The sequence below is a fragment of the Hypanus sabinus genome, chromosome 14 (genome assembly GCF_030144855.1).
Source record: "Hypanus sabinus isolate sHypSab1 chromosome 14, sHypSab1.hap1, whole genome shotgun sequence".
NCBI lineage: Eukaryota > Metazoa > Chordata > Chondrichthyes > Myliobatiformes > Dasyatidae > Hypanus > Hypanus sabinus.
In genome coordinates, this window is record NC_082719.1 from 107,078,096 (window position 1) to 107,093,380 (window position 15,285).

The 15,285-nt window shown below is 45.4% G+C and overlaps 1 protein-coding gene across 7 annotated transcripts in view; it reads right to left on the bottom strand.

The window, feature by feature from the left end:
- Nucleotides 1-1,294: 1,294 nt before the first annotated feature.
- katnal2 (katanin p60 subunit A-like 2) overlaps nt 1,295-15,285 on the bottom strand; it is a 138,892-nt gene continuing 124,901 nt past the window's right edge. For 4 of the 7 annotated variants that reach the window (XM_059989777.1, XM_059989776.1, XM_059989778.1 and 1 more), the window contains 2 exons: nt 13,934-14,036; nt 1,295-1,841 (listed from right to left, as the gene is read on the bottom strand). In XM_059989777.1, the coding sequence (XP_059845760.1) occupies nt 1,702-1,841; nt 13,934-14,036 (243 nt within the window). In that variant the 3' untranslated portion in view covers nt 1,295-1,701. Of the gene's footprint in view, nt 1,842-13,933; nt 14,037-15,285 lie in introns of those variants that run through there. The other 3 variants (XR_009515744.1, XR_009515742.1, XR_009515743.1) reach the window with 2 other exon arrangements.

Consider the following 15,285-nt stretch of genomic DNA (forward strand, 5'->3'; position numbering starts at 1 on the left):
GGAGAGGATGTTTCCTATAGTGGAGGAGTCTAGGACCAGAGGACACAGATAGAGTGGATGTGGAGAGGATGTTTCCTGGAGTGGGGGAGTCTAGGACCAGAGGACACAGATAGAGTGGATGTAGAGAGGATGTGTCCTATAGTGGGGGAGTCTAGGACCAGAGGACACAGATAGAGTGGATGTGGAGAGGATGTTTCCTATGGTGGGGGAGTCTAGGACCAGAGGACACAGATAGAGTGGATGTGGAGAGGATGTTTCCTATAGTGGGGAAGTCTAGGACCAGAGGGCACAGATAGAGTGGATGTGGAGAGGATGTTTCCTATAGTGGGGGAGTCTAGGACCAGAGGACACAGATAGAGTGGATGTGGAGAGGATGTTTCCTGTAGTGGGGGAGTCTAGGACCAGAGGACACAGATAGAGTGGATGTGGAGAGGATGTTTCCTGTAGTGGGGGAGTCTAGGACCAGAGGACACAGATAGAGTGGATGTGGAGAGGATGTTTCCTGTAGTGAGGGAGTCTAGGACCAGAGGGCACAGATAGAGTGGATGTGGAGAGGATGTTTCCTATGGTGGGGGAGTCTAGGACCAGAGGACACAGATAGAGTGGATGTGGAGAGGATGTTTCCTGTAGTGAGGGAGTCTAGGACCAGAGGACACAGATAGACTAGATGTGGAGAGGATGTTTCCTATAGTGGGGGAGTCTAGGACCAGAGGCACAGATAGAGTGGATGTGGAGAGGATGTTTCCTATGGTGGGGGAGTCTAAGGCACATTCCTTTAGAATGGAGATGAGGAGTAATTTTTTTAGCCAGCATGGAGAATCTGTGGAATTCATTGTCATGAGCAGCTGTGGGGCGAAGTCTCTATGTATTTAAGGTAGAGGCTGATAGATTCCTGATTGGTCAGGGCATGAAGGGATACAGGGAGAAAGCAAGAGATTGCAGCTGAGGGGGAAAATGGATCAGCCATGCAAAAGGGGGAGCAGATTTGAAGGGCCAAATGGCCTAATTCTGCTCCTATAACTTATGGTCTTGTGGTCTTATAACAGTGGTGTGCAGAAGAGCATCCGTGAACACACAACACTCTAACCTTGAAGTGGATGGGCTACTGCAGCAGATGACCACAAAGCTACACAGAATGGCCACCTTTCTGGGACATGATGTACCTAATAAAGTGGCCTCTGAGTGTATAAGAGTAATTTACAGTGACAGCCATTAAAGCAAATAGCATCTCCAACCTCGTACAACACAACAAAGCAGCAAGGGCTGTATATGGATCAAAGAATCAAACCACAGATAAATCCACAATTTATTAGTTTTCCTCAAATTTGCTGCTGGTGGCCTGCTAGCTTCTCTCAGTTAACAACTTCCTCAAACAAATATTTCTCTTTGTCTGCTGTATGTATCCTTGCAGTTTGTAATATTCTTCACAGTGGAGAAGGTGTCAACTCTCTGAGCTCAACAGGTAGGTATATCATTCTTGGTGACTCTAATATAACTGCAGATCTCTCAGTGTTAGTCCTCGTCGATTGAGAACATCCACTGGCTTTCCAGCACGGCAGAAATTACAAACATTTAATGTTTAGATGCCAGGATGCTTTTGAAAGGCAGCAATTTCACACGGAACATTCAAAAGTTGTCCACAGCAAATCCACTGAGAGGGAGAGTGGACAAGCATAGGTAACAGCTCCAGTATCCATCAGTTCACACTGACTCATATTCATGTTGCCAGGCAGTGTATTTCTGACCGAGACTCTTTGCAGACGGCTTCGTGTGAATGATCACATCAAGCACATCATTTGTAGAGATAGTTTCCAGATGAAAAGTGGGCAGACTGCTTTTTCCTAGAAATAAAAGAAATGCCAATTTTTATAATCTGTTGTTGGAATTACAATAGCATAGCACACATAAACTACAACTGTCATTTTCACTCACTGAAGGTAGATCTTAAATACAGTGAAAAATAGACACAAGAGATTCTGCAGATGCTGGAAATCCAGAGCAATACACAAAATGTACAGCACTTATTGATCGGGGCACGACTGTGCAAGCGCATGGACGTCAGCCAGGTAGAACAGTGAGAAGAGTTTAAAGGGAGATACCTTATAGAGCAGGTGCCAGAGTAGAGGGAGACAGAGTAGAAAGCCTTTGGCTCAACCGGGCTTCGGCGATAACGGGTTGAGGCAAGATGAATACAGACAGGAAGCATGTGTGCAAGGCCGGTGTTCTGTACTGGGTGTCAGATGTGGGAGGTATTGGAGTTTCCCGGCCTGCCAGACAGCCAGATCTGCACCCGGTGTGTCGAGTTGCAGCTCCTGAGGGACCAGATTAGGGAACTGGAGATGCAGCTCGATGACCCTCGTCTGGTCAAGGAAAGTGAGGAGGTGATAGAAAGGAGTTATAGGCAGGTGGTCACACCGGGGCCACAGAAGACAGACAAGTGGGTAACAGTCAGGAGAGGGAAGGGGAAGAGTCAGGTACTAGAGAGTACCCCTGTGGCTGTACCCCTTGACAATAAGTACTCCTGTTTGAGTACTGTTGGGGGAGACAGCCTAACTGGGGAAAGCAACAGTGGCCGTGCCTCTGGCACAAGAGTCCGGCCCTGTGGCTCAGAAGGGTAGGGAAAGGAAGAGGAAGGCAGTAGTGATAGGGGACTCTATAGTTAGGGGGCCAGACAGATGATTCAGTGGACACAGGAAAAAAACTTGGATGGTTGTTTGCCTCCCAGGAGCCAGGGTCCGGGATGTTTCAGATTACGTCCACAATATCCTGAGGTGGGAAGGTGAACAGCCAGAGGTCATGGTACATATTTATACCAATGACATAGGTTGGAAAAGGGAGGAGGTCCTGAAAACAGACTACAGGGAGTTAGGAAGGAAGTTGAGAAGCAGGACCACAAAGGTAGTAATCTCGGGATTACTGCCTGTGCCATGTGACAGTAGTATAGGAATGGAATGAGGTAGAGCATAAATGCATGGCTGAGGGATTGGACCAGGGGACAGGGATTCAGATTTCTGGATCATTGGGAGCTGTTTTGGGGCAGGTGTGACCTGTACAAAAAGAAACAGTTGCACTTGAATCCCAGTGGGATCAATACCCTGGTGGTGAGGTTTGCTAAGGCTATTGGGGAGAGTTTAAACTGGAATTGCTGAGAGGGTGGGAACCGAACTGAAGAGACTGGGGAAGAGGCGGTTGGCTCACAAATAGAGAAAGCTTATAGACAGTGCGAGAGGGAGGATAGGCAGGTGATAGAGAAGGGGCGCACTCAGACTGATGGTTTGAAATATGTCTATTTTAATGCAAGGAGTATTGTGAACAAAGCGGATGAGCTTAGAGTGTCGATCAGTACTTGGAGATATGATGTGGTGGCCATTACAGAGACTTGGATGGGTCAGGGGCAGGAATGGTTACTTAGAGTGCCAGGCTTTAGAAGTTTCAGAAAGGACAGGGAGGGAGGCAAAAGAGGTGAGGGCGTGGCACTGTTGATTAGAGATAGTGTCACGGCTGCAGAAAAGGTGGACGTCATGGACGGATTGTCTACGGAGTCTCTGTGGGTGGAAGTTAGGAACAGGAAAGGGTCAATAACTCTACTGGGTGTTTTTTTTTAAATAGGCCACCCTATAGTAACAGGGACATCGAGGAGCAGATAGGGAGACAGTTTCTGGAAAGGAGTAATAATAACAGGGTTGTTGTGGTGGGAGATTTTAATTTACCAAATATCGATGGGTATGTCCCTAGAGCGAGGTGTTTAGATGGGGTGGAGTTTGTTAGGTGTGTTCAAGAAGGTTTCTTGACACAATATGTAGATAAGCCTACAAGAGGAGAGGCTGTACTTGATCTGGTATTGGGAAAAGAACCTGGTCAGGTGTCAGATCTCTCAGTGGGAGAACATTTTGGAGATAGTGATCACAATTCCATCTCCTTTACCATAGCATTGGAGAGGGATAGGAACAGACAAGTTAGGAAAGTGTTGAATTGGAGTAAGGGGAAATATGAGGCTATCAGGCAAGAACTTGGAAGCATAAATTGGGAACAGATGTTCTCAGGGAAACGTACGGAAGAAATTTGGCAAATGTTCGGGGTGATATTTGCAGGAGTTCTGCATAGGTACATTCCAATGAGACAGGGAAAGGATGGTAGGGTACAGGAACCGTGGTGTACAAAGGCTGTTGTAAATCTAGTTAAGAAGAAGAGCTTATGAAAGGTTCAAAAAACTAGATAATGATAGGAATCTAGACGATCATAAGGCTAGCAGGAAGGAGCTTAAGAATGAAATTAGGAGAGTCAGAAAGGCCATGAGAAGGCCTTGGCGGACAGGATTAAGGAAAACCCCAAGGCATCCTACAAGTATGTGAAGAGCAAGAGGATAAGACATGAGAGAATAGGACCTATCGAGTGTGACAGTGAAAAAGTGGGTATGGAACCGGAGCAGATAGCAGAGGTACTTAATGAATACTTTTCTTCAGTATTCTCTATGAAAAAGGACCCTTGGCGATTGTAGGGATGACTTCCAGCAGACTGTAGAGCTTGAGCATGTAGATATTAAGAAATAGGATGTGCTGGAGCTTTTGGAAAGCATCAAGTTGGATAAGTCACTGGGATTGGACGAGATGTATCCCAGGCTAGTGTTGGAGGCAAGGGAGGAGATTGTTGAGCCTCTGGTGATGATCTTTGCACCAATGGGGATGGGAGAGGTTCCTGAGGATTGGAGGGTTGTGGATGTTGGTCCCTTATTCAAGAAAGGGAGTAAAGATAGCTCAGGAAATTATAGACCAGTGAGGCTTACTTCAGTGGTTGGTAAGTTGATGGAGACGATCCTGAGAGGCAGGATTTATGAACATTTGGACAGGTATAATATGATTGGGAATAGACAGCATGGCTTTGTCAAAGGCAGGTCATGCCTTACGAGCCTGATTGAATTTTTTGAGGATGTGAGTAAACACTTTGATGAAGTTAGAGTCGTAGATGTAGTATATATGGATTTCAGCAAGACATTTGATAAGGTACCCCATGCAAGGCTTATTGAGAAAGTAAGGAAGCATGGGATCCAAGGGGACTTTGCTTTGTGGATCCAGAACTGGCTTGCCCACAGAAGGCAAAGAGTGGTTGTAGACGGGTCATTTTCTGCATGGAGGTCGGTAACCAGTGGTGTGCCTCAGGGATCTGTTCCGGAACCCCTTCTCTTCATGATTTTTATAAATGATCTGGATGAGGAAGTGGAGGGATGGGTTAGTAAGTTTGCTGACGACACAAAGGTTGGGGATGCTGTGAATGGTGCGGAGGGCTGTTAGAGGGTACAGTGGGACATCAATAGGGTGCAAAACTGGGCTGAGAAGTGGCAACCCAGATAAGTGTGAGGTGGTTCATTTTGGAAGGTCAAATGTGATGACAGAATATAGTATTAATGGTAAGACTCTTGGCAGTGTGGAGGATCTTGGGGTCCATGTTCATAGGACCCTCAAAGCTGCTGTGCAGGTTGACTCTGGTTAAGAAAGCATAAGGTGCATTGGCCTTCATCAATCGTGGGATTGAGTTTAGGAGCCAAGAGGTAATGTTGCAGCTATATAGGACCCTGGTCAGACCCCACTTGGAGCACTGTGCTCAGTTCATGTCACCTCACTACAGGAAGGATGTGGAAGCCATAGAAAGGGTGCAGAAGAGATTTACAAGGATGTTTCCTGTATTGGGGAGCATGCCTTATGAGAATAGGTTGAGTGAACTCGGCCTTTTTTCCTTGGAGCGATGGAGGATGAGAGGCGACCTGATAGAGGTGTACAAGATGATGAGAGGCGTTGATCGTATGAATGGTCAGAGGCTTTTTCCCAAGAGTGAAATGGCTAGCATAGGAGGACAGATTTAAGGTGCTTGGAAGCAGGTACAGAGGAAATCTCAGGGGTGTGTTTTTTTTTAACGCAGAGAGTGCTGAGTGCATGGAATGGGCTGCCGGCGAAGGTGGTGGAGGCGGATATCATAGGGTCTTTAAGAGTGGTAAGTACATGGAGCTTAGAAAAATAAAGGGCTATGGGTAAATCCTAAGTAATTTCTAAGTTAAGGACATGTTCGGCGTAGCTTTCTGGGCCAAAGGGCCTGTATTGTGCTGTATGTTTTCTGTTTCTAAAATGTTGGAGGCACTCAGCAGACCAGGCAGCATCTATGGAAATGAATAAACAATTGACATTTCTATATTGAAGAAGGGCCTCAGCCCAAAACATTGAATGTTATATCCTCCAGCATTTAGTGTGTGTTGATATGGTAATAAGTCTTGCATTTACTTACAGCATCAGGATCCAGTGAAAATCAGAGCACATTATGAGCTGCAGTTTCAAAGTTCAAAGTAAATTGATATCACCATATACAACCCTCAGGTTCATTTTCTTGCAGGCATGCTCAATAAATCCAATAACTGTAACAGAATCACTGAAAGTCTGCACTAACTGGGTGGACAACAATTGTGCAAAAGACAAATTGCAAATACAAAAGGAAATTTAAAAAAATAATAAATAAGCAAGCAATAAATATTGAGGTCATGAAATGAAGAGTCTTTGATAAATGAGTCCATCAGTTGTGGGAGCAGTTCAGTGATGGGGTGAGTGAAGTTATACCCTCTGGTTCAGGACCCTGATGGTTGAGGGGTAATAACTGTTCCCGAACCTGGTGGTGTGGGTCCTGTACCTCTTTCCTGATGGCAGCAGTGAGAGAAGAGCATGTGCTGGGAGGTGGGGGTCCCTGATGATGGATACTGCTTTCTTGCAACAGTGCTCCATGTAAATGCTTAGTGACGGAAAGGGCTTTATCTCTGATAGGCAGGGTCATAGCACTACGTTTTGTAGGATTTTGAAGGCCCGCCCATCTTACTGCAATGGCAATCAGCAAATATAGAACAGTACTGCACAGTCAGGCTCTTCAGTCCTTCAACCAATGATATAACCCACTATAAGATCACTCTCACCTACAATAGCCCTTTTATAACCATATAACAATTACAGCACGTAAACAGGCCATCTCGGCCCTTCTAGTCCGTGCCGAACGCTTACTCTCACCAAGTCCCACTGGCCCGCACTCAGCCCATAACCTTCCATTCCTTTCCTGTCCATATACCTGTCCAATTTTACTTTAAATGACAATACCAAACCTGCCTCTACCACTTCTACTGGAAGCTCGTTCCACACAGCTACCACTCTCTTGAGTAAAGAAATTCCCCCTCGTGTTACCCTTAAACTTTTGCCCCCTAACTCTCAACTCATGTCCTCTGGCTTGAATCTCCCCTACTCTCAATGGAAAAAGTCTATCCACGTCAACTCTATCTATCCCCCTCATAATTTAAATACCTCTATCAAGTCCCCCCTCAACCTTCTACACTCCAAAGAATAAAGACCTAACTTGTTCAATCTTTCCCTTTAACTTAGGTGCTGAAACGCAAGTAACATTCTAGTAAATCATCTTTGTACTCTCTCTATTTTGTTGACATCTTTTCTATAATTTGGTGACCAGAACTGTACACAATACTCCAAATTCGGCCTTAGCAATGCCTTGTACAATTTTAACATTACATCCCAACTCCTATACTCAATGCTCTGATTTATAAAGGCCAACATACCAAAAGCTTTCTTTACTACCCCATCCACATGAGATTCCACCTTCAGGGAACTATGCACCATTATTCCTAGATCACTCTGTTCCACTGCATTCTTCAATGTCCTACCATTTACTCTTGTTTCCTATTATTCATATGTCTACCTAAGATTCTGGTAAATGTCCCTGATGTATCTGCCTTTACCACGACCCCAGGCTGCGTGTTCCATGCACCCACCACTCTTTGTAAAAAAAAACCTTCTCTGACATCCTCCTACACAAAATGCTGGAGCAACTCAGCAGTCAGACAGCATCTATGAAAAAGTGTAAACAGTCAACAACAGTTTCTACAGTTATATTAAAAGCAAGAGGATAGTGAGGGATAAAATTGGCCCCTTAGAGAATCAGAGTGGTCAGCTATGTGTGGAACCGAGGGAGATGGGAGAGATTTTGAACAATTTCTTCTCTTCGGTATTCACTAAGAAGGATATTGAATTGTGTAAGGTGTGGGAAACAAGTAAGGAAGTTATGGAACCTATGACAATTAAAGAGGTGGAAGTACTGGCGCTTTTAAGAAATTTAAAAGTGGATAAATCTCCGGGTCCTGACAGGATATTCCCCAGGACCTTGAGGGAAGTTTGTGTAGAAATAGCAGGAGCTCTGACGGAGATCTTTCAGATGTCATTAGAAACGGGGATTGTGCCGGAGGATTAGCGTATTGCTCATGTGGTTCCATTGTTTAAAAAGGGTTCTAGAAGTAATTCTAGCAATTATAGACCTGTCAGTTTGACATCAGTGGTGGGTAAATTAATGGAAAGTATTCTTAGAGATAGTATTAATAATTATCTGGATAGACAGGATCTGATTAGGAGTAGCCAGCATGAATTTGTGCGTGGAAGGTCATGTTTGACAAACCTTATTGAATTTTTTGAAGAAGTTACGAGGAATGTTGATGAGGGTAAGGCAGTGGATGTAGTCTATATGGACTTCAGCAAAGCCTTTGACAAAGTTCCACATGGAAGGTTAGTTAAGAAGGTTCAGTCGTTAGGTATTAATGCTGGAGTAATAAAATGGATTCAACAGTGGCTAGATGAGAGATGCCAGAGAGTAGTGGTGGATAATTGTTTATCGGGATGGAGGCCGGTGACTAGCGGGGTGCCTCAGGGATCTGTTTTGGACCCAATGTTGTTTGTAATATACATAAATGATCTGGATGATGGGGTGGTAAATTAGATTAGTAAGTATGCCAATGATACTAAGGTCGGAGGTGTTGTGGATAATGAGGTGGGTTTTCAAAGCTTGCAGGGAGATTTATGCCGGTTAGAAGAGTGGGCTGAACGTTGGCAGATGGAGTTTAATGCTGAGAAGTGTGAGGTTCTACATTTTGGCAGGAATAATCCAAATAGAACATACAGGGTAAATGGTAGGGCATTGAGGAATGCAGAGGAACAGAGAGATCCAGGAATAACAGTGCATAGTTCCCTGAAGGTGGTCTCATGTAGATAGGGTGGTGAAGAAGGCTTTTGGAACGCTGGCCTTTATAAATCAAAGCATTGAGTACAGAAGTTGGGATGTAATGTTAAAATTGTACAAGGCATTGGTAAGGCCAAATTTGGAATATTGTGTACAGTTCTGGTCACCAAATTATAGGAAAGATATCAATAAATTAGAGAGAGTGCAGAGACGATTTACTAGGATGTTACCTGGGTTTCAGCACTTAAGTTACAGAGAAAGGTTGAACAAGTTAGGTCTCTATTCATTGGAGCGTAGAAGGTTGAGGGGGGATTTGATCGAGGTATTTAAAATTTTGAGAGGGATAGATAGAGTTGACGTGAATAGGCTGTTTCCATTGAGAGTTGGGGAGATTCAAACGAGAGGATATGATTTGAGAGTTAGGGGGCAGAAGTTTAAGGGAAACACGAGGGGGTATTTCTTTACTCAGAGAGTGATAGCTGTGTGGAATGAGCTTCCTGTAGAAGTAGTAGAGGCCAGTTCAGTTGTGTCACTTAAGGTAAAATTGGATAGGTATATGGACAGGAAAGGAGTGGAGGGTTATGGGCTGAGTGCGGGTAGGTGGGACTAGGTGAGAGTAAGGGTTCGGCACGGACTAGGAGGGCCAAAATGGCCTGTTTCCGTGCTGTGATTGTTATATGGTTATATAACAGTATTGGAGGCCATGGACTGACATATTGGAATGGGAAGTAGGATTAAAATGGGTGGCCACTGGGGGATCCTGCTTTTTTTGGTAGGCAGAGTGTAGGTGCTCGGTGAAGTGGTCTCCCAATCTTCATCGAGTCTCACCGATGTACAGGAGGCCACACCAGGAGCACTGGACACAGTAGATGACCCCAACAGACTCACAGGTTAAGTGTCACCTCACCTGGAAGATACTGTTTGGGGCCCTGAATGGTAGTGCGGAAGGAGGTGTTGGGGCAGATTTGGCACTTGTTCTGATGGCAAGGATAAATGCCAGGAGGAAGATCAGTGGGAAGGGACGAATGGCCCAATGCTCCTCCACCCCCACCAGGAAGGCCTCGAAGCTCTCAGTTTCTTTCTGGACCCAGACCCAACCAGTTCCCCTTCACCACCACTCTCCTCTGTCTAGTGTCACATCCTTTCTCTAAATAATTCCTCCTTTGGCTCCTCCCACTTCCTTCAAACAAAAGGGGTAGCCATGGACACTCGCATGGGTCCCAGTTATGCCTGCCTGTTTGTCGGCTACATGGAATAGTCCATGTAACAAGCCTACACTGGTGACCATCCCGCACTTTCCCTACACTGCATTGGTGCTGCTTCCTGCACCCGTGCTGAACTCATGGACTTCATCCAATTCACCTCCAACCTCCACCCTGCCCTCAAATTTACTTGGTGCTTTTCTGACACCTCCCTCCCCTTTCTCGATCTCTCTGTCTCCATCTCTGGAGACAGCTTATCCCCTTCCCACTCTCTTACTTGTATAAATGCCACCTCCTTCTCTCAATTCCTCCGTTTCTGCCGCATCTGCTCTCAGGATGAAGCTTTACATTCTTTAACAAAGGAAATGTCCTCCTTTTTCAAAGAAAGGGGCTTCCCTTCCTCCACCATTAATACTGCCTTTAACCACATTTCTTCCATTTCACAGGTCTGCTCTCACCCCATCCTCCTGCCACCCTACCAGGGATAAGGTTCCTCTTGTCCTCACCTACTGCCCCACCAAATTCCATGTCCAACACATAATTCTCCGTAACTTCCGCCATCTCCAACAGGATCCCACCACCAAGTACATCTTTCCCTCTCTTCAATTTTCTGCTTTCTGCAGGGATCGTTCCCTACACAACTCCCTTGTCCATTCATCCCTCCCAACACTTATACTTGCAAGCGAAACATGTGCCACACCTGCCCCTACACCTTTTCCTCACTAGCATTCAGGGCCCCAGACAGTCCTTCCAGGAGAGGCAACACTTCACCTGTGAGTCGGTTGAGGTCGTATACTGTGTCCGAGGTTTCGTGTGGCCTCCTGTACATCAGTGAGACCTGACGTAGATTGGGAGACCACCAGATCTCCCAGTGGCCACCCATTTTAATTCAACTTCTCATTCTGACATGTTAATCCATGGCCTCCTCTACTGTCACACTTAGGTTGGAGGAACAACTTGTATTCTGTCTGGGTACCTCCAACCTGATGGCATGGACATCAATTTGTCAAACTTCCAGAAATGGCCCCACCCTCTCCTTCACCATTCCCCATCCCCTTTTCCTTCTCTCACTTTATCTCCTTGCCCGCCCTCACCTCCTTCTGGTGCTCCTCCCCTTTCCTTTCTTCCATGGCCTTCTGTCCTCTCCTATCAGACTCACCCTTCTCCAGCCCTGAATCTCTTTCATCAGTCAACTTCCCAGCTCTTTACTTCATCCCTCCCCTCCCCCATCTTTTAAGTCTACTCCATATCTTTTTTCTCCAGTCTTGATGAATATCATCTATACTTTAATCCCATAGATGCTGCCTGGCCTGCTGAGTTCCTCCAGCAATTTTGTGTGTGTTGTTTGAAAATGAACGGTGATGGAGTCTAGGCAGTGAAGACAGGTAGAAACAGATAGTTGGTGCTGCTGCAGGCCAGCTCTTTTTACACTACATAGATTAGAAAAATTCAATTCAAATTTGCAGATAAAAGTCATCCCATCAGAAAAGCCCTATTCAAATAACACAGCACTGGAGAAGCTTCGAGAGCTTTCCAGAATCGTACAGATGTAACCACTAGGGGGCACACTAAACACACTGTGACAGACAGACAGACATACCTTATTGGGTAAAAATAAAATATTGAAGAACGGGTTAAGTTCGTTGGCCTTGTCCACACTGCCTTCAGCTCCTCTGTTGCTGGTTTGCCGGAACCCAGTGATGGTCCTCATCCCACTCCAGACCTCTCTCATGTTGTTCTGCTGGAGTTTCCACTCAAGCTTCCTCCGATACCTGTCTTTAGCCTCCCTGCTCTTGGCTTTCAGGTCCCTCTGTATTGTCCTCCCTATTTTCATCTCTAAACGCCGTCCTTTTGGCATTCAGGATGTCCTTAATGTCCTTTGTTACCCATGGCTTCCTGACGAAGGGTCTCGGCCCGAAACGTAGACAGCGCTTCTCCCTATAGATGCTGCCTAGCCTGCTGTGTTCTACCAACATTTCGTGTGTGTTGTTTGAATTTCCAGCATCTGCAGATTTCCTCGTGTTTGCATATACACACTGACCACTAGGGGAGACACTAAACAACTGCATATACACACTGTTAACCATTAGGAAGCATACTAAATAGTTGCATATACACACACTGTGACTACAAGGGGACACAATGACGGCTGCATATACTATTCCATTCTCAGCCTCTTTGTTTCTTTTCCTTCCCACCTACATCCGTGACACTTCTCATGCCCTCAATATCTGCAGTAACCTTAAATTCGCTGGGCCTGACTGCCTCATTTTCACCATGGATATTCAATCCCTATTCACTTCTATCCTCTATCAAGAAGGCCCCAAAGTTTTCTGCTTCCCTCTTGACAAAAGAACCTAACAACCCCCCCTCATCCACCACCACCCTCTTCCAGCTGGCAGAACTGGCCCTCATCCCGAACAATTTTTCCATTAGCTCGTCCCCTTTTCTCCAAACCTGACGGTAGTCATGGCCACTCCCATCCCTGCCTCTTCGTTGACTATATAGAACAGTCCATATTTGAAGCCTCCCCCCGGTGATACTCCCCAACTCTTCCTCTGCTACATTGATGACTGCTTTGGTGCTGCTTCATGCTAAACTTGTCAATTTTATCAACTTTACCTCTAACTTCCACCCTGCCCTTAAAGTCACTTGGTCCAACTCTGACACCTCTTTACTCTTCCTCCATCTCTGGAGATAACTATCAACCGACATCTTTTATAAACCTACTGATTCCCATGGTTATTTCAACTATACCTCTTCCCACCCGTCTCTTGTAAAAATGCAGTTGCTTTTTCTCACCTTTGTCTTGGCCACGTGTTCCCAGGATGTGACCTTCTGTTCCAGGACATTGTAGAAAAGCAGGGTTTCCCCCTCCTCCACTGATGCTGCCCTCACCTGCATTTTCTCCTGTATGGCTGTGCTCAGTCCACTGCTTTAATAGTGATAGAGTTCCTGTTGCCCTTACCTACCACCCCATCAGCCTCCACATCCAACACATCATTTCCGCAACATCTGCCATCTCCAAAGTGATCCTATCCCCCCCCCCCCCCCACTCTCTGCTTTCAGCAGGGATCGCTCCCTCTGCTTTTCCCTTGTCCATTCATTCCCCCCTCCCACAAATCTCTCTCCCTGCAAGTGCCCAAAGTGCTACACCTGCCCATACACCTCGTCCCTCACCTCATTCAGGCACCAGGCAGCCTCCTCCGCTCCATCGGCCAAACATTTTAATTCACATTCTCATTCCAACATGTCAGTTCATGGGGTCCAACATGAGGCCATCCTCAGGGTGGAGGAGCAACCCCAAGTGAATTTAAGGACAGAGTGGAAGTTGGAGGCAAAGTTGATGAAATTGATGGGTCCAGCATAGGTGCAGGAAGCAGCACCAATCCAGTCGTCAAAGTAGCAGAGGAAGTGTTGAGGGATTTCCAGGGAAAGCTTCGAACATGGTCTATTCTACATAGCCAACAAATAGGCAATTGAACAATCAGATTGAACATGGGTTCAATGTCCACTCAGAAATTTGACGGCCGAGGGGCAGAAGAGTTTAACAATACAAGCTAACGATAATGCTTAGATCATCGTAGCTACGTGGAAACCACAGCAATGAACCCCAAGCACATAGCTAGAATACTATCTGAATCACTTTCTTGATTGGTGCATGCAGCTGAATTTTTACTTCAACTTACCTGTTTGATGATTTTCTAATGTTTCAAAGATTTTCCTAACAGGTCGCATCGCTGCCTCTTTGCAAACCAACTTGAGATCAGAACCAGAGTAGCCTTCAGTCTCCTGTTGGAGGAAAGAGTGAGCTGTTATTTAGTTGTTTTTTATTAAGATACAGCACAGAACAAGCCTTTTCAGCCCTTCCTGCCACTCAGAAACCCACCAATTGAACCCTAGCCTAATCATAAGACAATGTACAATGACCAATAAACCTACCTGTTTGTTATTGCAATGTGGAAGGAAACCAAAACATCCGGAGAAATCCCACGCATTCCACAGGGAGGACATACAGACTCCTTACAGAGGACACCAGAATTGATCTCCAAGCATCAATCGGCCAAGGTGTAATAACACTAGCCATTATGCCACCATGGCACCCACGTATAATACTTACAGTTTTTCATAAATTCTATTGCATTTCTTTTTTCTCCTGTAAATACCTACAAGAAAGTGAATCTCAGGGTGGATATGGTGACATATATGTACTTTGATAATAATTTTGCAGTTCTGCATAGGTATGTTCCATTGAGGCAGGGAAAGGATGGTAGGGTTAAAGAACCATGTAGAAAATCCAGTTAAGAAAAGAAAAGCTTATGAAAGGTTCAAGAAACTAGGTACTGTTAGAGCTCCAGAAAATTACAAGGTTGCCAGGAAAGAGCATAAGAATGGAATTAGGAGAGCCAGAAGGGGCCATGAGAAGGCCTTGGTGAGCAGGATTAAGGAAAACCCTAATGCATTCTACAAGTATGTGAAGAGCAAGAGGATGAGCCGTGTGAGAATAGGACCAATCAGGTGTGATTGTGGAAATGTGCATGGAGTCGGAGGAGGTATTTAATGAACACTTTGCTTCAGTGTACACCAGGGAAAAAGACCTTGGCAATTGTGGGGATGACTTTTAGCAGATTAAAACTCTTGAGCATAAAGGAATTAAGAAAGAGGATGTGCTGGAGCTTTTGAAAAGCGTAAAGTTGGATAAGTCACTGGAACCAGATGAGATATACCCCAGGCTACTGTGGGAAGCAAGGGAGGAGCCTCTGGTGATGATGATTGCATCATCAATAATAATGGGAGAAGTACCAGAGGATTGGAATGTTGCAAATGTTGTTCCCTTGTTCAAGAAAGGGAGTAGAGATAACCCAGGAAATTATAGACCAGTGAGTCTGGCTTCAGTGGTGGGCAAGTTGTTGGAGAAGATCCTGAGAGGCAGGATTTATGAGCATTGGGAGATACATAATTTGATTAAGGATAGTCAGCATGGCTTTGTCAAGGGCAGGTCGTGCCTTACGAATCTTATTGAATTCTTTGAGGATGTAAC